Source organism: Physeter macrocephalus, chromosome 11, assembly GCF_002837175.3.
Source record: "Physeter macrocephalus isolate SW-GA chromosome 11, ASM283717v5, whole genome shotgun sequence".
NCBI classification, from domain to species: domain Eukaryota; kingdom Metazoa; phylum Chordata; class Mammalia; order Artiodactyla; family Physeteridae; genus Physeter; species Physeter macrocephalus.
Genome location: NC_041224.1, coordinates 161,224,319 through 161,248,779, shown reverse-complemented (window position 1 = coordinate 161,248,779; position 24,461 = coordinate 161,224,319). Strand labels below are relative to the sequence as shown.

Genomic DNA, 24,461 nt, shown 5'->3' with positions numbered 1-24,461 from the left:
TTTAGTAAAGATGTTAAAAAAAAAAAAAAAAGAATCACATGGGGATATGATTAAACCTAGGCCCCAGACCCACCATATCAGAATAAGAGGGCTGGGAGTCTGTCTTTTAACAAGCATTCCTGTAATGTTTGTAACAGGACCAATTTAGGAAATACTGATTTTTTCTCAAAAATAAAATAAAACTTGTCAATTGAAATGTGGAAAAAAAAAAAAGAAAGAATGTCTGTAGACCATTCTATAACGAAGAAAGCACTTTTTCCTCCCGTATATCTCGAACTTCACAGCAGACCTGGTGTCCTGGTGAAGAGGGTATTATTAACATACCCATTTTTCAGATGAGGTAAGAGGAATGAAGTAAATTTCCTGTATAATAGGAGTGCAAGTGTTCCTTAATATTTCCTCTAAGATAAAAGTATGGTAGATTTTTTTAAGATTAAACTATGGTAGACAGCATGTGCTTTGAAAATAGTTTTAAAACACTTTATTGGTAAGGTGTATTTATTAATCAACAAATAATTATCTAGTGCTAGTAGGTGACAAGTCCAATGCTATATTCCTATGCATTGAATTCCATAGTTGTCTTTGGCCTCAGCAAGCTACCACCCATTTAAAAGGCAAGTTTGTGACTGTTCTGTAGACACTCAGAGAAATGAGGATTAATGAGGACTGGCCTGGACAGAGAAGACTCAGCCAAGATGAAATGGAAGTGAAGTTGGGAAGATGCCAGGGTTGTGGCTAAGAAGAAGAAGCAAGGGCAGTGGGGAGAGGGTAGGGGAGCCCATGAGAAGGCAAGAGTGTGTGAATGTGGAAATTGGGAAAGTAGTAAAAGAGAAGCTGAAAATTTGTCATTGCAGCACCTAGCACAGGGCTTTGAATATAAGAAGCACTCAGTAAAGAAAAAGATGAAAAAAGAAGTTGGGTCTCAAGCAAACAGTGAACTTTCCCCAATCTTATCAGTCAGATAATCACTGTTTCTCTTATGGAGGGCAGAAGTTTCTTCCCCAATACTTCCCACAAGAAAGTAGAACTGTCAGTTTTAAGGCAGCCATTAAAAAATTTTGAAAAAGAAGATGAAAGCAGCGTTTAAGGAAAATTCATCTGGCCATAGTATGCAGTTTAGGTTACAGTGAAGAGAGAATGGTGTTGGTGAGTATGGCTAGAACTCAGGTGCATCAAGAAGGTAAGGGAAAATGAGGGTCAGTAGGGAAGTTTTCAATGAGAAAGAGAAAAATGGTCACATAGTATACTAGATTTTACTCTATGATTTAAAATGAGAGGAACTCTGAGGAAGCATTGTTAGTGACAAAAATAGAGATGAGTGTGGTAGTAGTAGAAAAGAGAACTCTTTTTCATGGGACAGTATTTTTCCTTCATCCTCTTCAATGTGAATGTTGACAATAGTTTTTTATCTTCTTCCTGGAAAAGAGGACTCTTCTGCAAAGAATATGGAACACAGATGGTATGAAGATATGTGGCCAGTGTGGACTTTGCCAAAATCCTGAACTCAGAATGTCTAGGTTGTAGACTTAAGAGCTGACTGTGGGTGAATACTAGGGAAAGCAGAATGACAATTTGATGAAAGGCCAGGAACACTAAGCCACTGCTCTGCTACCTAGTTGGAGCATGCCTGGAGTTGGTACTTAATACACAAGACTATTTCCACTTCTGCAATGCAATCCGTCACCTTTATCTCCAAATACACCAACCTAGACTCTTGAACCTAGTCAATGTAAGACCTAGGTAGTCAATGAAGAAGAAAACAATGTAACTTACAAAAGGAGAGGGATGAGGACAAATGTTTGAAAGGGTTTTGCAAAGACTCTTGGCCCCTTTTTCCAGATTATTATTATCTGGTGGATGTCGTAAAAATGAATACTAGCATTGACATAGTCTGTACTGGGTGGGGTTTATTTCCTCTTGTTTTGTAGGGTAAAGGGGGACCGGTAGTGAGTTTCATCCTGGTTTCCGTATATACGGTACTGTTTCGTTTACGTTAAAAAAAAAATACCTCGAATTCAGTCTAGCTGTTGTATTTTTCCTCAGTGCTGATACCACTATGCCCAATTCAAATTTTCTAAATAAAACGAAGAGGAAGAGCTTAACATATTACAAACTCTTAACCTTATAATGTGTGTTTCTTGATATTTATTTGGCTCAAAAAAAAAAAAAAAAAACCTGTGAGTTCACGGCCTGGAGTTGGTATCTAGCCCAGGTGTTAGCTAAGTTCTCTTAACTTCTACAACCACCTGCACTTTTAAATATTGCCCCACGATGGACTACGTTTCCCAAGAGCACACACAGAAAGAGGCCCATGAAGTGCATTGTGGGAATTGTAGTCCTGGGTGACTTCTCGTCCAACCCTGGACTCATGCTCTGATTCCGGGATGATTAAACCCAGGAGCTACCAATTAGCTGGGGCCATGTCGGTGAGGCCGTGGTCCAACCGGGAAAGTCGGTGTGAGAATCTCGCGTAATGATTGGCCAATTCTTGACCCCAGGGGCGGGGCAATAAGGTGGGCGGGAAGGGCGCGGCGATTGGGCGAGGAGCGTACGACGGCGGGCGGGGATTGGCTGCACGCTAGGGCAGGGAGGTCTGGGAAGGGGCGGAGGAAGGAAACCAGAGCAGGAAGAGCAGCGGCGAGGCGGCGGCGGCGGCTGAGTTGGTGGTGGCAGAGGAGAAAGCGACAGCTCCAGCGGGTGGTAGCGGCCCTGAGAGCAGGATGCGGGTCTGGGTTGGGCTGACGCTCCTGCTCTGTGCGGTGCTGCTGGGCTCGGCCTCCGCGTCCTCGGGTCAGTATCCGCCCCCTCGGACTGGAGGCCAGGAGCCACCGCCCCCCCGGCCTCCATCCCGGGGCAGGGCCGTGGGGGCTCCAGCTTACACCTCGCAGTAGCCTGTCACTCGCTGTCATTTCTTGGGCTTCGGTTGGCCTGGGTCAGAGCGGGTGTTTAGGGGAGCTTGAGAGGGGAGGAAAAGAAGGGGCGGTCCCCCTGCTTACACCTCTTCTCACTTCACAAACTTTACACGACTCTTCCCGAATGAGCAGTGACTCCATGGGAATGAATCCTGACAGCTGGCTTAGACCCACAGTGACACAGGAGCCCTTCCGGAGCTTCCACGACTCTTCATGTAGATTATGTGCTGCATCGGTTTTGAAACTTTGGCTTTGGGATTTGTAAGTTAAGTAATTGGCACACCTGGGGGTTGTCTGGGCAGAGCCAGGTCCAGCAAAACCAAGATGTTGACAGTGGTTTGGTGGGTTTGCTTAGCACCTGAGATTGCCCTGTCTCTTTGTTTAAGAAATGAACACTTTTGATGTAAATGTGCCTACTCCGTACCCCCTTTAAAGAAATATTCTTAAGAAAGTTTTTTACTGTGTCACAGTGTTTCTGAGCCGCCCCATGTTTGCTGACAGTAATTTTATGATTTTTGAAAAAAAATCTTGGTTCTTATAAATGTAAAATGGATAGCATCTAGATTTAACTTTTTACATAGAGAAATTCATATGCTTTTGATTTGATTTTCCAGTTAGCTGATTTATACCCTGGCTCTGAAAATTATCATTTCTCTTTTTTAATAGTTTACCTACATCTGAAAACGTCTATTTTGAGAGTGTTGGTAAAGAAGCATTTAGTGTTTCTGAGTATTGGTAAATAAAACAATCATTACAATAAAGCTTTTGAATTTTAATCAGTTTCAGTTAACAAAACAGCAGTTCTGTGGCTTTAAATTTTTTTTGGAACAAGGCAGGGTATAAATGTCAACTCTTTTTCTTCCCCCAACAGAAAATTTCCCAGATGGTTATCTGAATCCTCAAAGTATCCGTCCTAGTTGTAAGTCAATGCTGTAACGTCATTCTGCTTCTAAAATAAGAGGTCTAAACCTAAAATTCTATCCATAGTGTGGTTTAAGATACCATTTCAAAAGCAACAAGCATATGCCAGTTACTTTACTGCCAACATCATGCTCTGAGGTCCGCCCCCCGCCGTCTAGTGTTGATTTGTGTTCATGACCAAATCTTTAAAACTCTGTGTAACTCCTGAAGCCACTGCTAGCAGTTATTTGATCAGAGGAAGTATGAAATCAGTACTGTAGAGTACCTGATGGACCATGAACCACCTGCATCAGAATTCCTCTTAAGGGTTTGTTAAAAACGCAGTTTTAGGTCTGGAACAGTTTGGTGTATCTGTAGTTTAAAAAGCTCCACAAGTGATTCTTCATCCTAAAGTGTAAGAACTACTAGTTAAAGAATATGGCACATATCCCTCTGAATTCAGTTTGCAGAACTTAAAGAAAATTAAAGCATGTAAACATTTTCCTGCATCTTCCTTTGACTAGATTGCACATATCTAAAGCATCATGTCAGTGGAGATGATGCTTGAAGAAGTTTTTTAATCAACAGTTGGGATTCTCCATATATTATAATAGAAGACTGTTAATACTGAAGTGTTAAATCTTTGGGTTGTGTTGATGTACGCAAAGGACTATGTTCACAAGACATCTGTTCTGATTTCCATCATAGTTAAACTGCCAAAACATTTCTCTGGTAGAGGCAAAAATCTTACTCAGCCGGAGCTAAAACTATATAGATGGGCATGCTGACCAGTAATAAAGGCACTACTGTTCTCACATGAAGTGCAAATATCATAAAACGCTTAAGTGAGATAAAGTTTTGTAAGTTGAGTACATGGATTTTCAGTTGACTTTTTAATTCATTAAATTGCTTATTTATACGGAATATCAGCCTCATTTTTATTTTAAAGATTTGCTCCTATTTAAAAATCAAATTTTGGGTCATAATTTTGTGTTGACATAATGTTTGAGTGTTGGTGGTTACCCAGAGCAAGTTGCATTTATTGCCAGGTAGAATTTGATCAGCCAACAAAGGGAATCTTGAGCCTATCATTGTTACTAGCTGTTATCTAATATCTTGTCTTAAAGGCATGTAAAACTTTTTTTGTTGTTGCGGTGCGCGGGCCTCTCACTGTTGTGGCCTCTCCCGTTGCGGAGCACAGGCTCTGGACGCGCAGGCTCAGCGGCCATGGCTCACGGGCCCAGCCACTCCGCGGCATGTGGGATCCTCCCGGACCGGGGCACGAACCCGTGTCCCCTGCATCGGCAGGCGGACTCTCAACCACTGCACCACCAGGGAAGCCCAAAGTATAATACTTTTATTAGAAATGTTTTCTTTTCCTTGTGAATAAATAAATTTAAAGGAGGAGATTTAAAAGATACTATTCTCATTTTCTCAAGATAATAATGAAAAATGCTTTAACTTTTCTCACATGTTTTCTTGTTTTTGACAGGAAGTAGCTTACTGGTTAAAATGGTTTACTTTTTTTTCTTTATGCCAAATAATATTACAGAGTCTTGTAAATTAGGTCCATTGCTAGGTATTTCAGGTAACAGTTATATTAATTAACACCATGTATTTAAGGAGTAGATTTCAGATTGCAGAATATGTTTCATTTCACTCTTATTTTGTTCCTTAAAACTTTGTTGAGAGTCAACAAGGCAGATGATATTATTCCCTTTTGACACTTGAGGAAGAGGAGGCTGAGCAAACTTGCTATATTGAACCATGTGTGTAATGTTAACATGTAATGAAGCCAGGTTTTGAGCCTAGCTCTCCAGGCCTTGGATTTGGAGTAATTGGGAATCAGCAGTATCCTAGGATCTGCACAGATTCAATGGCAAAGCCAAAGACAGGATATCTGGTCTCTTTTCACTAAACTTGTAAGACTTTCTGTGTTTGAAGATATATTAGTCTGTTTAATTTACATGACAAGTTGGAAAATGAATTTGTAGTGACCACTTTTCCCTGAAAGAGTATCCCCGGTATTTTGCCGTTTTGTTAGCTGATATAATAAAAATGAAAATTGGTCTTTTTCAAAGGAAGGAGTATGATTACCAAAGTAATGTAAACCATGGTATTTTGGATATGATACTCTTGAGAGAAACCATAGCTCTTCATTGAATCCTTTTGCATTTTTCTTGTTGCTTGATGTATGTGTTCTGATAAAAGCATTACTATATTCTTTTTATTTATGTGTAACTCAAGTATTTTTAATCCTTACCTGACTGCCTATCAGAAGTCTCTAGGTTATAAAACTTCTTTAAAGTGTTATGTGAATGGACATATTAGTTTGAAAGAGAAAATACCTTTGCTTTAAGATTACCATCTGGAGTAGGCTTTCCCAGTTTAGTAAATGAAAAGGAAAGCTCTTATTTACCAGTAACCTGAGTATATATTCCTAGTTTGTGGAGAGAAAAGAAAGAGAAGCATGATGCAATTCATATGAAATAACCCTAATGTCACAAGTTCCCATGTCTCTGGGAGTTCAGAAACACATTTTGCTACTCTAATGCCTAACAGCTTGTAGTGTCTCAAATGTACATGTCTTAAAATTTATTTATAGGCATCTATATTATTTATTTATTAGCTACATATGTGAACTATTGTGACAAGGTACTCAATTGAGTGATTAGTGATTTGAGTTCCAACTAATCTAAAGTTTCAGTATTGGGATATACCCTCTACATTTCACATTTAATGTCTGCTCTTGATTTATTAACTAGCTAATGTTTATGACTAATTAAATACATTCACACATACAACTTTGTTATTAGAGATGAATTTTTTTTCCTTTATCCAAAGATCTGCTGAGAATGGACTTTGAACCATATGTTAGAACTTGGGCTTTGGGTAATACTTGTGAAGAAGTGAGCATGAAGGATGATTGTTCATTAATTGACATCACTACCTAAATGTTATAGGCACTGTGGGACTAATACATGCTATACCCTTCTCTTCCCCACCCACCAGAAATAAAATATTTGGAAGGTAATCTAAAAGTAGTGAATGTGAAATAGCTATAATTTAAGTTTTCTTTGAATTTACAGCACTTTATATATGGCACAACCTCACCAGTAGACTGATTTTTCTCAAATATTCAAAAGAAACAAATACTGTGAAATAGAGTTGGGTATTTGGTACATAATGAGTTGGTTATACTTCTTAAAGTTGGCTCAGTACTTTGGTAACACAAACTCCAAAACATGTTTTTGTTGTATTTTGGAGAGTTACAAGTTACCAATCATATTTAGGATGTAACCATATGAAGTAAATATAAATGGCAACCATAACACCAAATTTTCTAGTAAAAAATCACATGGTCTTGTAGCATTTTGTCTACTGGTTAATTTCTCACATAATTTACGGAGCTGGCAATACTGAAGCTCACACCTGGATAAAATCAGGTAATTTTAATAGTAAGAAGGAAACTTAGAGATCATCTGACAGTTGTTTTTTTAACTGGCTGGGAATACAAAGATCAAATATTTGTGAATGGCCGTTGGGTTGTTGAATGTGTTTATATAAGAGCAGGAAAAAGAATAGCAAGCAGCCAGAATAGAAGTAGCAGAGAAATGCAGAAAGAATAATAGAAGGAAACTTAATGTAATTGGACAAAACCAAAACAGCCAATATGAATTTGGAAGAAAGATGTAAATAGTGGCTGGATTTATTATTTATTTGATATAAGCTATTGATTTCTTAATAAATAGATCTCATGTGAGTAAATACATGATAGTGTGATGCTACTTTTTATGCATATCTGGTTATGTCTTCAGTAAGGTCAAACACAAATTCTAACTATCTTTGGCAACTCTGCTGTCAGATAATAATAATTCGTAATGTCCATCTTTAGCAGTCTTTGTGAACAATAAAATGCTAGTTATCACTAAAATAAGCTAGAGTAACTCCAGATTCTGAGCTGAGGAGAAGAATGGGTGGAATCCCGAACCACAAAATCAGGGCTCTATTTTTATAAATTTAGCAACTCATTCTCAGTAGTGGACTAACTATATACAAAAGAACTGGATGGCATCTGAAGAAATGTCTGGTTTTGGTGGTGGTGGTCTTGGTCTTCCTACCTGTGTACCAGATGAAGCTAATGTCTTTTCTAAATAAAGAGGAAAAAAATACCACCCCCAACGCCCTTTTTTCCTTTCACTTAGTCTTTTCTGAGCAGTTGTTGAATACAACCAATTTTTAGGTAATTATAGATTTATTTATCTAGTGTTTTATTATTTGTTATATTATCAAATGCTTTCATTGAACATACCTGCAATTTCCAAACAAGAAAGATGACTAAATTGTCTTAAAATTTCTTTACAGATGAAGAAGGCAACCAAGATGAATCCTTAGATTCCAAGGTGTGTACTCAAATTTACATTGACCAGTATTTGCTGCCCAGTTTAAAAGCATGAATGATGTATCTTCAACAGAATGTGAAATCTGCATCTTTTGAGCAACAGAACTGTATTTTTTAAAAAAAGGAAAAGAAAGATAGCTAGTGCCAATATTAGTTCTTCTGGGAGGAAAAATCACTGACCTATAGGAGAGAGAATAATAAATATTTCTAAGAGTGTTGGTTCCTAGATTTAATTCCAACTTAAATGTGCTCTGTGTGTGTGTGTGTGTGTGTGTGTGTGTGTGTGTGTGTGTGTGTGTGTATTGAAGAGCCTGAAGGCAGTTACATTTTTTACTGCCTAATGAGAGAATGATTTTATTCTTTTTTTTTAGTTTTTTAATTTGAAGATTTAACCTCTGCCGTTTGTTTACACTTACCAATTTTAAAAAAAATCTGTTAATGCACTTAACTTGGTTGATTGAATGAATAAGGCTGATTATTACATCTTCAAAGAGACCAATCAGTTATGATCCCTGATCTCTAGATTGGAAGGAATGTAGGTAAGAAACAGGAAGTTATAGTACAGGGCTGTCATACGGGGAAGTATAAGATATATTGGGAGCAAGTAGGGGGAGACCCTAACCTAGACTTGGGGAATTTAAGGAAGGCTTCTTGCGGGGAGGTAACATCTAAGTCGAAATCCGAAGAGTCGGGTTTAGGCAGGTGGTGAAGGCATGTGATGGACACGTGCCAAAGTGTATAGAGGCGAATGAGTATGACACATTCAAGGAACTGAAGGAGGTGTATCTGGATTAGTGAAAGAAATGGTCAAATTAGGTTGGAGGGAGTATTGTTAGTAGTGGAAACTAAAAATACTTTATATTGTCAGACTTCTTTGCCGTCAGATGAGTCGGTAGAGGACCATAGCCCAGCAGGCAGAGTAGTCGCTGGTCAGATATTCCTTGATTCAGAAGAATCAGAATTGGAATCACCTATTCAAGAAGAGGAAGACGGCCTCAGAAGCCAAGAAGGGGAAAGTGTCACAGAAGAAATCAGCTTTCTAGAATCTCCAAATCCAGAAAACAAGGACTATGAAGAGCCAATGAAAGTATGGAAACCAGGTAGTCTGGACATTTTGTTTACTTTTGACTTATTTAGGAAGGAGGCAACTGAAATTTTAAAGCTAGTATAGAAGGTGCAGTAGTCCTATTTTACTGATATTCACCACATATAACGTATAGTGTATAATTTTACAGGATAAGTTACAGAAGCTGAATTTGATAGTCATAATTGCATTTGTATTATATTAGTATTCGAACATTTCTTTTTGGACTCCAGTATATAACAATCTGTCAGAGTGGTACACAAAATAGAAACTCAGACAGGAAGGGTTGTCTAGCTTGCTGCTTTGGTTATTTTCAGAACTGTGTTAGGATTTTTACTACAATAATCTTTTCAGTCATCCTAGGTAATTTGATTTAGTTGTTTATCCTAAAGTTACGTAAAAACTTTAATACTCTTCTAACTTTTGCTTTCTTGACACTCTGTAATTTTTAAATTTACAGCTTGATCTTTCTCAGAGTAGAGTGTGCTAAATACCTGTTCTTTTAAAAATTAGTTATTAATGTATCCACTCTGCCCTGTCCCACCACCCATCTGTCGTTTAGCTTATTATTTCAGAGATCACCGCCATATCTGCTTATTCTGTTATTAGCCAATCTTGAGAATTGATCCAGGTTTTACCTTTTAAAAATATAATTTTTATTACAAATATTTTATACAAAAAGAGAAACCATTTTTTTCTTTGATTAAAAGTACCTTAATCCCATCAAGTAGAAATAACAGCTGTCAACACAGTGGAGAATACTCTTTCAGGCTTTTTTCTAGATGTTTGGTTTCAAGAAGACTAAACTGGTTCAAAATGTATATACTATTTTACAGCCTGCGTTTTGCACTTAACAGTTTGTCTTCAACATTTTCCCATATTATTTAATATTCTTTTACAATTTCATGGTTAATGGCTATAAAAAATTTTACATGTAAATATACCATAACAATATTTTTTTTTTTTGCTGGGAGACCATTTTAAGTATACCTTTGTACACATCTATGAAAATTTCCTTAGAGTTAGTTCTTAAAAGTAAACCTTAAAAGTAAAGTATAAAATTTGAAAAGACATTTGAGTCATATTGATAAACTGTTCTGCAGAAAAGTAAGTCTGTTCCTTTTTCTGTACCTCAGCCAAGTGTATATTACCATTTTTAAATTTTTGCCAAATATTTATTTTCATTCCTTTCTTTTTCGTTAGGGAGACTTCCAAACAAGTACAAAAGTAGAGGGTGTAATGACCCCCATGTACCCACTGTCACCCAGCTTCAACAGCCATCAACACTCTTGTTCTTGTTTCATCTTTGCCACTCCATATCCATTTACTCTTTTTTTTTCCCTAGAGTATTAAGCAAATTCCACATTGTTTTGCCTGCGTACATATCTCTAAAAGGAAGCAGTTTTTTCCAACAAAATGAAAAATACAATAGTATTATAACACCCACACAATTAGCTATTATTCCGTTATCACCCAGTACCCAGATTCCGTTTAGTTTTCCCACTTGTTTCACATGTGTCTGTTTTGGAATTGGTTTCTGTCAGTCAGTGTCCACACTAAGATGTTAGGTTTCTCTTAATCTGTAACAATTTTCCCTTCCTTGTTTTTAAGTGTCATTTTATTTGTTAAAGAAAGAATATCCTTTGTGCCATAGCATTTCCCTCATTCTAGATCTAGCTGGTCATATGCTAGTAATGTAATTGAACTTGTTCCACTATCTGCTGTCTAGTCTGTGAACTGGAAGTTGGCTCTAAAGGCCTGGGTAGATTTAGTTCTATTTTTTAATTGATAATATTTATAGTTAGTGTTGTATGCTTCCCATTGCATTACCTGGGAGTTATATAGTATCTGATTGTCCCACTCCTAGTGATTGGTTAGCAAGGTTGGGTGGTGTCAGCGTGACCCAGCCATTCGAAAGTTCCTCATTGACCTTTCACCCAGAGGTTTTGGGAACCATTTCGTTTGTTGTCTGGATGCATTATTTCATTAGGAGTTTCAAAATTATGACTTGTTAACTTATCATTCCTCCTGCATTTGTTATCTGGAGTTCTTTTCTAAAGAAGAACTTTCCCTCATCAACTATTTGGTTACCCAGAAATATAATCCACACAGCAAGATAAATGCTTGATTCTTTCCCTTGAAATATTTTCAAATAATGATTTGGTGCCCTAGCAACCTCCAAAAGAGACCAGTGAATATGTTTTCTGTTTTGTTTTGCTTTGCTTTTGAGCATCATTACAAACCATGGGTTTTATACAGCTATGCTTTACTCTTTAGCAATCATTCTTTTTTATTGCTCACATTATTCCATTTTCGGCTCTTGAGAGTCCCTTTAAGTTCATTCCTTTGTCCTTTTGACTAATCGTAGGTAACTTTTAAACTTCTTCCTTTTTAAGCAGGGCAAAATGTCCCAAATTCATCTTATACTTTTCCTTACCCCAGAATGAATCTCAGCCATTTCTCCAGGGAATCCATATTCCTTTTAGTGGGAAATTGTATTTATTTTAGATACTGTAACCTAGACACCAAGGATATGCATTGCAACTGAATTGTCATTACTAATAGGCCTTTTTGGTGGGTAGGGTTAGGAAATGTAACATTGGTATTGATTATTCCAGTTCAAATTAAATATTACAGGTGAGATAACACAGAGGGTCAGAGTGACAGACTCACAAGAATCAGAGATCCTACCCACTATCAAACTTGACTAATATTTTCAAAGATATAATTATCACAAGACACAAGTCACAGATCTGTGGCTGCCAGAGCTGCTCCCAGGTCCTGTCTTATCTCAATTAAAATGCGCTCTGGCTTATTTTAACATATGTTTTTAATATATGAGGCCTTTGAGTGATTCATATGGAGTGTCACTTCCACAAAAGGGAGCTATTTCGGTTATGAAACATCTCCAGTTTATTCCCTGATAACTGCATGGCTTGTGTGGTATTTTCTAGGAAGTCATGCCTGATAAATACTTACATCCTAGGTTTATGTACAGTGATCAGTCTGGACAAACCAGGTCCAACCTGGTAAAGCAGTGCACAAGTAAGGACTCTCCTGGTGGTAAATACCTTGAGTGCATTTGCCAGAAGGCCTCTTGTTAGCATGTGTCTCAGGTGATTTGATCACGTCACCTCTCTGTCTCTCTGTTTCTTGGGCAGTAAAAAGAGAGAGTGGATTTCAAGTCTGCTGTTAGTCCTTTCCACCCACCAGGATTTTTGCTTCTTTCTTTTATGTTTGGGTCTCCTTGCCCTGATGCTGAAAATCATGGTACCTAACAACATTAATGTTATATTACTTTAATCAAACAAATAAGTAAAGTATATATCATTTCAAAATAACACTGGCAACCTTACCACTAACCACCGAATGCAGTTTAAGGTTTCTTTGTGATTCTTTTTGTTCTTAGTATATATTTTACTAGTGATTTGTATCAATAATATGATGTGTTTTAAAATCATTTCAGTAATGTTCTGTGTGGTCATACCAACAACTTTATAAACATTCGGATTCACTTGTTTTAGTTTTTCAATAATTGCTTCTTTTTTCATTCAAACTTGTTTTTAATGTATTATTAATACATGAAAAGGCTTATGTACGTACATATAAGTTGCATATGCATGACTTTTTGTGTACTCCCAGCTACATTAGACCTGGGTTATATGACAGTTACTTCTAGACTTGCTTCCTTTGTCAGCCTCTTATCCATGTCTCTGCATATTGATCTTCCTAAAACCCAAATTTGATCCTATAGCTCCCCTATTTACAACCCCCATTATCTTCTATTTTCCTATGAGATGAAGTGCTTGCTCCTTAGCAAGATTCACAAAGCCTTCCGTGTGCACGTGGCCACCATCTTCTGTGACTTCATCTCCCAAAGCTTCCCCCCATTTGCCCTTTTCCAGAGCTAAACCCATCACCCTTCTTCAGAGGCATATACAAGCTCACCCCACTGCTTAGGATACCTTCCTCACCCCCTTGTCCAAATCCATGTATCACATTTCTGCTCATCCTTAAAAATAAACTTAGGTTTCTCTTTTCTAAAGTAGTTCCTGAACCACCCAAGGGTAGTTAACGAATCTCTTGTATGTAAGGACTTCTTATCTAGTGTCCCTGTTTTCACCCTTTCCCCTGATGCCAGTTATCTAATAGCAGGCAGACTGATCCTACTTCCTGTTCACAAGCCACCAATGGCTTCCTGTCACGTTCAGAATAAAATCCAAACAAGGCTTTATGTGATCAAGCCTCTCCTCTCTGACCTCATCTGTCACTCACACGACTCCAGTCTCACTTGCTTTCTGCTGTTCGTTGGAACATTTCACACTTATTCCCAGTCCCCAAGACCACACCCCCGGGCTCAGTGATTCTCTGGAAAGACTCACAGGACTCAGCATATAGTCGTATTTACAGCTCTGATTTATTACAGAAAAAGAGTACAAAGCAAAATCAGCAAAGGGAATGGTGCATGGGGTGAGTCTGGGGGACACCAGATGCAAGCTTGCAAGGGTCTTCTCCCAGAGGAGTCACACGGTATGTGTTTAATTTACCCAGCAAAAAGTTGTGACAACACGTGTTAAATGTTGTCTACCAGGGAAACTCCTTAGAGACCTAGTACCGGAGTGTTTATAGACGGCTAGTCACATAGGTTCTCTGTGCCTAGCACATACCAAAATTGCAGACTCCCAGAAGGAAAGCAAGTGTTCAGCATAAATCATAGTTTTTGTACAGGTGGGGTGAGTCACTCATAACAGTTAGGGTTGTGGGAACCCTTCCAAAATCTTAAGTTCCCAGACACAAGCCAAGGGCCAGCCGTGTAAGCAGGCCTTTTCAAGGATAGACGTTTAGGCCTGCTATGTTCACTCTACTCTACGTGGCATGCCCCTTTGGTCATTGGCCAGGTTGTCTTCACAGCAAAATTATTATCAATATGACCCAGACAGCAGAGTGAGACCAACCTGCAGTATTGATTTCAGTTGTGCTCTTCACGTGTCTTAGCCAAATGAGAAATCCCATTAATCATGAAGGTCTATCTTAGAAAGACAGGTAGCTTCCTCCTTAAGTTTTTGTTTTAACCTTTTTTACCTGGCTCTAAGCATCAGTTCAGGCCCAGTACAAGTCTGGCCGGTAAGTTGAAGCTGAGTTGAAAGCCTTCCGGGGCTGAGGCAGTGTCCTGATAGTCAGGGTACGCATACAGAAGTACAATCCCAGAAGGAATTGTTGGGGGTTCCCAGGGAATCCCTAGAAACGGAAGGTTGACAATCGTTGGGCACCCCGAGCAAGACGTAAATTAGGCAGCGTGATGTGGCTGCCCACCATGGGTATCTTGTCCTGGGGATCCCAGTCCAGTCCAGAAATTTTAGTTCAGTGCTTGGTTTCAGGGGAACTGCCAATCAGTTCCAAACAGTTTTGTTGCCTGTGACAACAGTTCATCCACCTCTCGTGAGTGTGGTCAACATCTGGAGGTTTTCTGCATGGAAAGTGCAGGGGTTGGGTCAGCTCCTGCCGCCTCAGTCAGCCCTGCTGGGTATGATCGTAGCTCAGCTGTCTGAACTCAGAACACTCTCAACATCTTGGAGAGGTGCGCAGAGAGTTTTCCTTCAGGAAAAGGAAGAAGCTTCCAGAAGTAATTTCGAAGAACAAAGATCGTAATGCCCTCTCCCCTCCCTTGTGCCTTTCCAGCTGCAGGGGTTTTGGTTTATTTCCCTTGGTTGTTCTAAAATCAGTGTTTTCCACTCAACATTCATAATTTTATGTTTTTACAGTCATCCCCTACTCTCATCCAGACCTTTCGTCTGGAGGGGTTCTGTGAAAGAGGTGCAAAACATCTTCATAGAAAAACCCCTTTATACAGCCGAACCAGAAAAACATCATATTCACGAATCGGTCAGGACAAAACTCCTGAATTTTCAAAAAATTTCAAAATAGTTTTACATAACCTCCCACCCCTTTCACTCTGGTGACTTTATCTGGTGAACAGCCTAGAAAAGATCAGCCCCTTTCTGAGGATGGCTGCATGACTAATCAGCTGGCACTCAGGTGTGTGCAGCAGGAGAGAGGTGAGGGAAGCAGAGTCAGAGGTGTCAGTCCATTGTTGCGAATGGCAGCTCTTCAGGAGACGCAGGCACAGGGAGTTGACCTCAGTTAGACATGCTCTAGAGGGGGTTGGAGTCGGCTCAGCCTGTCAGGAGTGATCAGAGGTCACAGTTGCTGTGATGTACCCTCTCCCACATTGCAGCTTTCAGCTATAGCCACAAGTTAAGAATGTGGTCAGGCTCTGTGTCAGCACTATACAGGCAGTCAGCAGCTTGATTTCAGATGGTCCCATCAAAGAACAAGTCCTTTCCTGCTGGGATTTGTATGGGACCCAGACAGTGCAGCCGAGCAGCTATGATGTCCTCACAGGGTAGACCCCACAGCAAGGTGGCCTCATGTGCAGAGGTCGCAGAGTATGAGTTCTCTTTATGAGCCTGTGCCTGCTTTCAGTTCAACACAGCTCCCGCTTAGGCTGGAAGCTTATACCAGACAGTATCAGGCCTCAGCTTAGAATCAGATACAGGCAATTAGGATCTGTGAATTCAGGATTTTAAAAAAAGTCAGAGGCTTTTCTTCAGCAGCAAAGACTAGCTGCTACAGGCCAGAAAGGCCAAGTGGCAGATAAGGCTTTCCTGTGACCTTCTGGTTTTGTCATTCTTCAAGTCCAAATCGACCCCTTCACAAATATGCACATCGGTCTCTAAGGGACAGACCTCCACTTTCACAAGCTCTCATTAGCCAACTAAAACCTGCTTTTTAGAACTCTAAAAGTAGATCTCCATCTGTAGGTCACCTTTCTTTCTTATTGTCTCCCTTTTTCCAGAGGCTCCAACAAGCAAAAATCCATATCTTCCGTAGCAAAACTCATCAGTTACAGAGACTTGTTCTGTTTCCAATACTCAGAGAGTTTAAATTCCAACCCGCCCACTGGCGGCAAAAAGCAAGGAAGTTGTGTCCCACTAACACATTTCTTTTTTTGCAGCTTCCCTTGATCAGGATGATTCCTCTGGCATGTATGCAGTTACAAGCATTTAACATTTTATATCCATTTTTACCATACATCCAGATGTCATAACCACAAAATATAAAGTCACTAAAAAAATTTTCCTTTTTTTTTTTTTTTTTCCTCATTGCAAATTTACTTAAACTCCTAGCAATAAATTTAGTGTTTGCGGTGTTAGCATTGCAGCTGCCAGGGAAGATCCAGGCTGGAATGCAGGGGAGGAAAGGGAGTGGAGGAGGTACTGCAGCAGCAGCCAGGCTGAAAAAACTGCTGTGGTGTTACCTCCCTCCCTTTTTTTGTTGTTGTTTTGTTTTGTTTTATCTAAAATGTAGCTCCAGCCCTGGGACCTGATTTAAACCCCACCCCCAGCCCACCTGGAGAAGAGAACAATGCAGACTTTAACATTTTTGGCCTTTTCATCTTCGGGCATTTGGGGCCCCTTTTTCCTCCCATGGAGGAGAGAGCAAAACCCAAAGGCATCACTTTAGCCAGCATGGCCAGAAGCAGTGTGGGATGCAGCAAGCCTACTCTCCAGGAGTTGGGTCTATCATTTTCAGATTCCACAGGTAACTTTTACCTCTCATAACATACAGCATATCAGCTACTGCTGCATACCATGGATAACCCCATAATCAGCTGGGCACCAAAGATACATCACACCGGGCCCCCTATTCTTCTTTTCCCAAAATTTCACCATCTATCAGTGAGTCAGGGTTGGTTTAGGGAACCCCACTTCTGATGTCAGTTGCTATTGGGAGACCCCATAGACCACCCCTGGGTTCAGTGATTTGCTGGGAGGACTCAGGATATAGTTGTACTCACAGCTATGATTTATTGTAGCGAAAGGATACAAAGCAAAATCAGCATGGGATGAGGTCCAAAGGAAACAAGGTGCAAGTTTCCCAAGGGCCCTCTCCCAGTGGAGTCACACAGGATGCACTTAATTCCCCTAGCACAAGTGACAACACATGTGAAATGTTGTCTTCCAGGGAAGCTCATTAGTGACCCAGTGCCTGGAGTTTTTAGCGGGGACTAGTCATGTAATCACTGTCCGCCTGGAATCTACCAAAATGGCAGACTCCCAGAAGGAAAGCAGATGTTGAGCATAAACCACATTGTGTGTACAAGTAGTTTAGGTACAGTGAGCCACTAGGGTTAGGGTGGCAGGAACCCTACCAAAGTCTGAGTTCCCAGATGCCAGCCAAGGGCCAACCTTTCAAAGGATAGCAGTCATGTCTGTTGTGTTAACTGTTTTCTGCATATCACCTCAGTAAACATTTGTTGAAAATGAATGAATGAAAGGCCACCAAGAGGGGAATGATTACACTGTGGTATTCCCCTGTTACAGAATACTCAGTAGTCATTTTAAAAGGAACATGGTTTGTTGGCAAATAACAGAAAATCCATCAAACAGTGGTAGAAGCAGAGGTTTATTTGGCTCACATAACCAGAACTCCATAGATAAGGTGGTTCAGGGCTTGTGCCGTCAAGGATTCCAGCTCCTTCTCTCTCTCCTGTTCAGTCTCCTTAGTAAATTGACTTCATCGTCATGTTTGTCCCAGGCGGTCACACCTGGTGGTAGCTGTATCTCCAGGTCCTAGGTCCTCAGGAAGAAGTGGTGCCTGCATCAGAGGAGCAGGAGCCTCCCTCAGAAGTCACTAGTAGAACCGCCAAAACTATCACTTGACCATCCCTAGCCCTGCAGAGGTGAGGAAGGGGTTACGAATTGTTAGCCAATCTACACTGGCTGCCACCTGAAGGAATGTCAGTGATAAGTGAAAATGTCACATTGTAAATAATTCACTTAGTATTGAGAGAAGCCTGGGACCCGGGACCCTTTGCTGCAGTGCTGCAGTGCTTGCCCCTGGACACACCTCTCCTCGAGCAACAAGTATATAGAAACTGTATGGGACTAAAACTAACTGCCTGCATGCGACAGTGGGGCAAAATTATGGACAAAAGATAACAGAGACCAAAAAACCCAACTGCTACTTTTGAAGAGCCTGGAGCAAAAGCAGGGGGTTGGGAGCAAAAGCAGGGCACTGCACATGCCCCCTGCACACACCACCATAAAGGGGTGGGCAGACCACCTAAGCCACCGCTCCGGCCCAGCCCCTGGACACACCCCTACCCTCACCCCCTATAAGGAACCAGCTCACGGCCCATTGATCCTCTATTGCTCAGGGTGCTCCAGAGAAATAGCAATAGAACTGAAGGCCCTCTGCTGGTAGAATTCCTTCTTGCTCTTGTTCTGTTAGGCCTTTAACTGATTGATTGAGGCCTACCCACATTGTGGAGGATAATGTGCTTTACTCAGAGTCCATGATTTAAATGTTAATCTCATCCAAAAAACACCATCACAGAAACCCAACGTTGTGTTTGACCAAACATCTGGACACTGTGGCCCAGCTAAGTTTATACACAGCGTTAACCATCACAGGTCCCTTATGGGAAAGAAAGCCATTTGTTCCCCCACATTTGCACTTGAAAAGAAAAATGAACCTCTTTTCTAGGAACAGTCATTACCTTTGGAGAAAGATAATTTTCAGTGGTAACTAAAGATGACAGTGATTTTTCTTTAATTTTGTATACTTTCCCATTGCTTGAATTGTCTTTTCTACAATAAACACATTACCCTAATAGTCTTAAAAAAAAAATCAAATAACCAGCATATTGGTCTGTTTTGAATGGCACTGAGCTTAAACTTAACTAAACATGCTTAAAATTGGGTTCTGAAGTAAGAAAGTTGGTTGAGTAATAGGATAGCATTTTCACTTCGTTGTCACATGCAAGGAGGGGGTGGAAAGGAATAAACAAACCTTAGTACTCTGACTAAACAGAAGATAAATGGTTAAGGAAACATAGGCCATAACCTACAACAGGTCTAACTTTAATGTAGAGCTTTCTTTTATCGTTGTTTCTTTTGTTTGGTTGTACAAGAAATTATTTGTGGAAGGAAACGCCTTTGGGAGACCATCCTTGTGGAAAACCACCCCACCAGGGTTTTTGAACTCAGAATGCCTTTACAGCCATTATTTAGTGAAACTCACTGTTTTGTTTTGTTTTAATATTTATTTATTTATTTTTGCTGCGTCGGGTCTTAGTTGTGGCACTCAGAATCTTAGTTGTGGCACACAGGATCTTTAATTGCGGCATGCAGACTTATTAGTTGTGGCATGCATGTGGGATTAGGCATCGAACCCTGGCCCCCTGCATTGGGAGCATGGAGTCTTACTCACTGGACCACCAGGAAGTCCCCAAACTCACTGTTTTTTTTGTTTTGTTTTTTTTTTTTTTTGCGGTACGCAGGCCTCTCACTGCTGTGGCCTCTCCCGTTGTGGAGCACAGGCTCCGGATGCGCAGGCTCAGTGGCCATGGCTCACGGGCCCAGCCGCTCCGCGCCATGTGGGATCTTCCCAGACCGGGGCACGAACCCGTGTCCCCTGCATCGGCAGGCGGACTCAACCACTGCACCACCAGGGAAGCCCAAACTCACTGTTCTTAAGCAGCAGTTTCCCTGAGCAAGTTTCACTCTGGTTTCTGACTGTCTGTCACCTAAGTGTCGTGAAGCTTTTGTCACTTTCTTCTGGGCACATGGGCCAGTGCTTACTTCTTTTTCTTCTTTTGAATGATTATTTTCACAGAGAGAACTGAGCTTATATGAACTCTGATCTTAATGTTTTTGTTCATTCTCTAGGTGACTACATTTCATTATTTTTCTGAAAAATACGTCTTAATCCTTAAAGCAGTGCCTTCCTTAGTATAGTGTGCGTGTCTGTCTGTCTTTCATTAATGTAATTTCTCAACTCTAGTTAGCAATTCTCAACCTTGGGTGAAAACAGTCTTCTTGTAGCAAATAACATAAAATTCTTATTTTCCCTAGAAGATTACTATACCATATTTCTCAGTCAGCGGTAAATACCTCTTTATTTGGCCTATACCATTTGCTTGATCTCAAGTATGGTTTGCTTCAAATCATCTGTTATTTGTGTTCCGTTTGTAGTACTTTAGGAAGTTTGATGTTGATTGGTTGGTTGATTGAGTTATCTTTGTGTTTACTAAAATTGCTGAACACTATATGACAGTTATCTTGAGGTTGGTACCTTTTTAACATTAAATGATTGTGTTTCAATTTTTGACTATAAGTATATATATATATATATATATATATATATTTTTTTTTTTTTTTTTTTTTTTTTTTTTTTTTGGTGGTACGCGGGCCTCCCACTGCTGTGGCCTCTCCCGCTGCGGAGCACAGGCTCCGGACGCACAGGCCCAGCGGCCACGGCCCACGGGCCCAGCCACTCCGTGGCACGTGGGATCCTCCTAGACCGGTGCACGAACCCGTGTCCCCTGCATCCGCAGGCAGACTCTCAACCACTGCGCCACCAGGGAAGCCCAGTATTTTTTTGACTCTAAATATATTTGACTAAAATGCTACTTACTGTTGTATGTTTGGAAGTACAAAATAGCTTCAAACAAGCAGCATGATTAAATAGTCGTCTTATTAACAGAATACCCATCTAAACTTATAGAAATAATATCAGTCTTTAATAGAGTATAAATGCTCTTAAAATGAGGAATTTGCAGAGCTAAATCCCTTGCCTTTATCTGTATGGATCAAGAGGTGGATGTTTTTGTTTTGTTTTGATTTTACAATTAAAAATGAGGAAAAGATATGAGTATTTGTATTCCAGGACATTTATTCAGCACCAATAGCAACATTCTAGCCACATTTACATTGTTTTCTCTTGGCAACTGAAGAAAAACATACAACCTAGAAGTTGCAAATTATGTTTTATTCGGGGGCCTTACTGAGGACTGTATGGTGGGAGACAGCCTCTCAGATAGCTCTGAGGACCTGCTCCTAAGAGGTAAGGGAGGAGCCAGGATATGTAGTTTTTGCTGGGAAGAAAAAAATGCATGTAGTCAGACCTCAAAATATTACTGCTAATCACAAAAATCAGACATCTCAAGTTAATGATTTTAGTGCTTTTCTGTGTTTGGGAAGATGCAAGAGTCTGGGCTCATTGAAATTATTCCTTAGTTATGCATCTTAACTATATAGAGCCGGTATCCTGTTTTTCTTCATCCTGAATTCCCCTCAGGGTGCACTGTTGGGGACGCAGCTGCAGTGGCTGGTGGCTCTGTGGCAGACAACATTCTTTGTTTACTGAATGGCAAGCGACAGTCTTTGCCCACACTCTTGAATTCTTTCCACCAACGTTCAAACATGCTGTAATATCTGAATGTTAGAAAAACCGAGACTTGGCCCCCAGTGCCCCTCCGACAACCACCTTACTCCTCTACTCCCCTTCATAGCATTATTCTTTGGAAGAGTTGTCTCTATTCACTGATTTTGCTTCCTCTCTTTCCATTCTCTAATCTGAGTGTGACAAGGCCCTGGTCCCCTCCAGACCACAAAGGCCACTCTCCTCCAGGCGCATTCTAATTGCTGAATACCTGGTCAGTTCTTGGTCCTTACCTTACCGACCCCTCATGTATTTTTTTCCTTTCTCTGAAGATGCTTTCTTCACTTGGCTGTGGTTCCTCGGAACCTGCCTGATGTTGAAACGTAAGGTTGCCCCCAAGACTCAGCCTTTATCTTCTGCTCTGTCTACACCATTCTCTAGCGACCTTTGATTCCATCTGTGTTGATGCCCAGGTTTCTCTGTAACTCCTGCACTGTAGTTGATTTAACCAACCTACTTGTCATAAACCTTTGAGTTCTGTATGGCTTTATGTTTTTAAAATTATGATGATGCACAAATGCTCTCTTGGACATACCTCTCTGTATCCTCGTGGGAGCACTTCTATTAAGTAAACATCCCAGAAGTGAAAAAATGGGATCGAAAGGTGTATGGAGCTTTTCAATTCTAACAGATATTATTGAACCCCTCTACACTCCTGCCAACAGCATGGAAGTTCCCATTTACCTATATTCTGGCCAGCGCTGAAGGATTACAGGTTCAGGTGGGGTTTGGGGTGGGAGCGGGTGTTGGGGGGGGGTTGTTAAAAACCTTTCTAGCTTTCCTAAATGATTCTAATTGACTTTGCAAGAGCAAATTTCTCCTAGTTTAAATATAGAGCAGTCTGTTCATTATTATAAGTTCTCAAATACTGTAAGTTAAATATCTTACTCTCAAGGTCTAAATAGATTGTGATACTATGTCATTTTTATATGAAGGTGCAGAGTTGACTTAACACGTTTTTTCCCTTTCATTTTAAGTGTCACATTTGATTACTGGCTATCATTAACTCAAATTGCATATTCAGTCAGCCTCATTATGCCAGAGCAGTGATTACCATTGTTTGTAAAACTGGTACTGTTTTCATGGCTGTTTTTAAAATAATAGCTTCGAAATTCTTAGAGAATTTCTCCATGGAAGAAAATTAACTGAAATCAACGCTATTGTGAGGAATATCAACTTGAGATTATTGACTTGAAACCAGCAAGTCCCAGTCAGTACCTTTTGGAAGACTTTAAAATAAGTTTAAAAGGTAATAGCAGTTTCCCTGTGGTGATTTTGCTTGGAGAAGATAGCTGAGAGATACAAATTTTCTTTCTACTAACTTAATAATAAACACATTATTTTGACCAAGATATTTCAGTTTTACTAAATTGATAAAGCAGGTGTACCCTAGGAGTTCTTCCTGCTTAAGTTAGTGCTGACTCAGTAGTAGGTTAAAACCTTTTGTTGCCAAAAACCTTTGGGTTCTCTCCAGTTTCTTTTCTGCTGTATTGTTCCATCACATGAAAACGAATGCTTTCAGGTACTTGAACCACTTAGAAAATATAAGTTCTGGCAAACTAGAATTCTTATGACAATTCTTATTTGCTTTTAAAACAGAAATTTGTTATCATAGGGAAAAATCAAATATACTTTAAAACCATTGTATGTTATTTAAGTTGAAATTCAAGTTTACAAACTGCAGTTGTACAGATACTACCTTTTCAAAGCAAATTTGAATCTAGTAGCAGTGCATGGGAGCGCCTTTTTCAGATTCTACAGTCAAAGTGATGCCTTTGAGGTTGTTGATAAAGGATGCTTCGCTTATATGTTGCATTAAAGATCATTTCTTAAAAAGTGGACAGATCAAAGGTGAAAAAGTTATTTGCCTCTGGTCAGTGATTACCAGGATGGTGAATGGCATTTATCTGGTGGTAAACCATTTTGAATTCGTTTGCCTTTCATAACTTACTGAAAATAATTTTCAATTTAGTCTTAGAATGTATTCTTCTTTACACAGGAAAGAAAGAGCATACATTTTCTAGCCTTTCAGAGCAGAAGTGCCAGGAATAAAATAGCAATTGCCATCTCCTAGACTCTTACCACCTTACGTGGCAGGCACCATGATGAGTCCCTTACATGTATTATTTCAGTTCATCTTTGTGAGTAACTCTATGCAGCAAGGACTGTTATCCCTATTTGTAGATAAGGAGGTTATCTCCAAATAATTTTATGGGTAAGGAGAGAGATTAAATAACTTACTTAAAGTTCACAGCTAATAATCAGTAGGGTTTGAGTCAGGTGTTCTGACTCCAGAACCTATACTGTTACTTACTAAGCTCTGCTGCCTAATTAAATTCTCCATGTAAAAGCAACCAATGAACGTTGGCATATACGTACTCATACTTACCGTATGGTTGGGGCCTAGGCTCAGGCCTGGCCCTTTGGTATTCTCATATACCTCTTAATTGGCATTCTTATGCATACTCTTGCCTTCACATATATCTGTAAACTGGAGAACTTTCTTTTTGGCTACAGCTGAAAAGATGTCTAAGACATTTCACTTGTTTTGTTTTTTGTTAGCTACCTTGAATGTAGCAGGAGCAAAGCTTAACTTGTCTCTCTCCTGATCCATTTCATCCCTACCCAGTAACCTACTCCTCCTTTAGTGTTCTCTATCTTAATAAGGACAACCACCTACTCACTTCCTGAAGCCTAATACCTGGGAGCCTTCCTTGATTCCTCTCTCCTCTCATCTGCACATCTAGTCAGTAAGTAGTACCATGTCTACTTCCTTAGCATCACTTGAGTACATCCACTTTTTTCATTTCATTGTCCTCTTCAGGCTACCATTACCTCTCGATTAGACCACTGTCACAACCTTTAAACCGGTCAC

At 40.0% G+C, this 24,461-nt stretch overlaps 1 protein-coding gene across 3 annotated transcripts in view; it reads left to right on the top strand.

Moving 5' to 3' along the window:
• Positions 1–2,615: 2,615 nt before the first annotated feature.
• Positions 2,616–24,461, top strand: part of SEL1L (SEL1L adaptor subunit of SYVN1 ubiquitin ligase) — a 58,006-nt gene continuing 36,160 nt past the window's right edge. Inside the window, exons 1-4 of one of the 3 annotated variants that reach the window (XM_028496261.2) lie at positions 2,616–2,790; positions 3,784–3,831; positions 8,178–8,215; positions 9,083–9,314. In XM_028496261.2, the coding sequence (XP_028352062.1) occupies positions 2,721–2,790; positions 3,784–3,831; positions 8,178–8,215; positions 9,083–9,314 (388 nt within the window). In that variant the 5' untranslated portion in view covers positions 2,616–2,720. Of the gene's footprint in view, positions 2,791–3,607; positions 3,648–3,783; positions 3,832–8,177; positions 8,216–9,082; positions 9,315–24,461 lie in introns of those variants that run through there. The other 2 variants (XM_028496262.2, XM_007117591.4) reach the window with 2 other exon arrangements.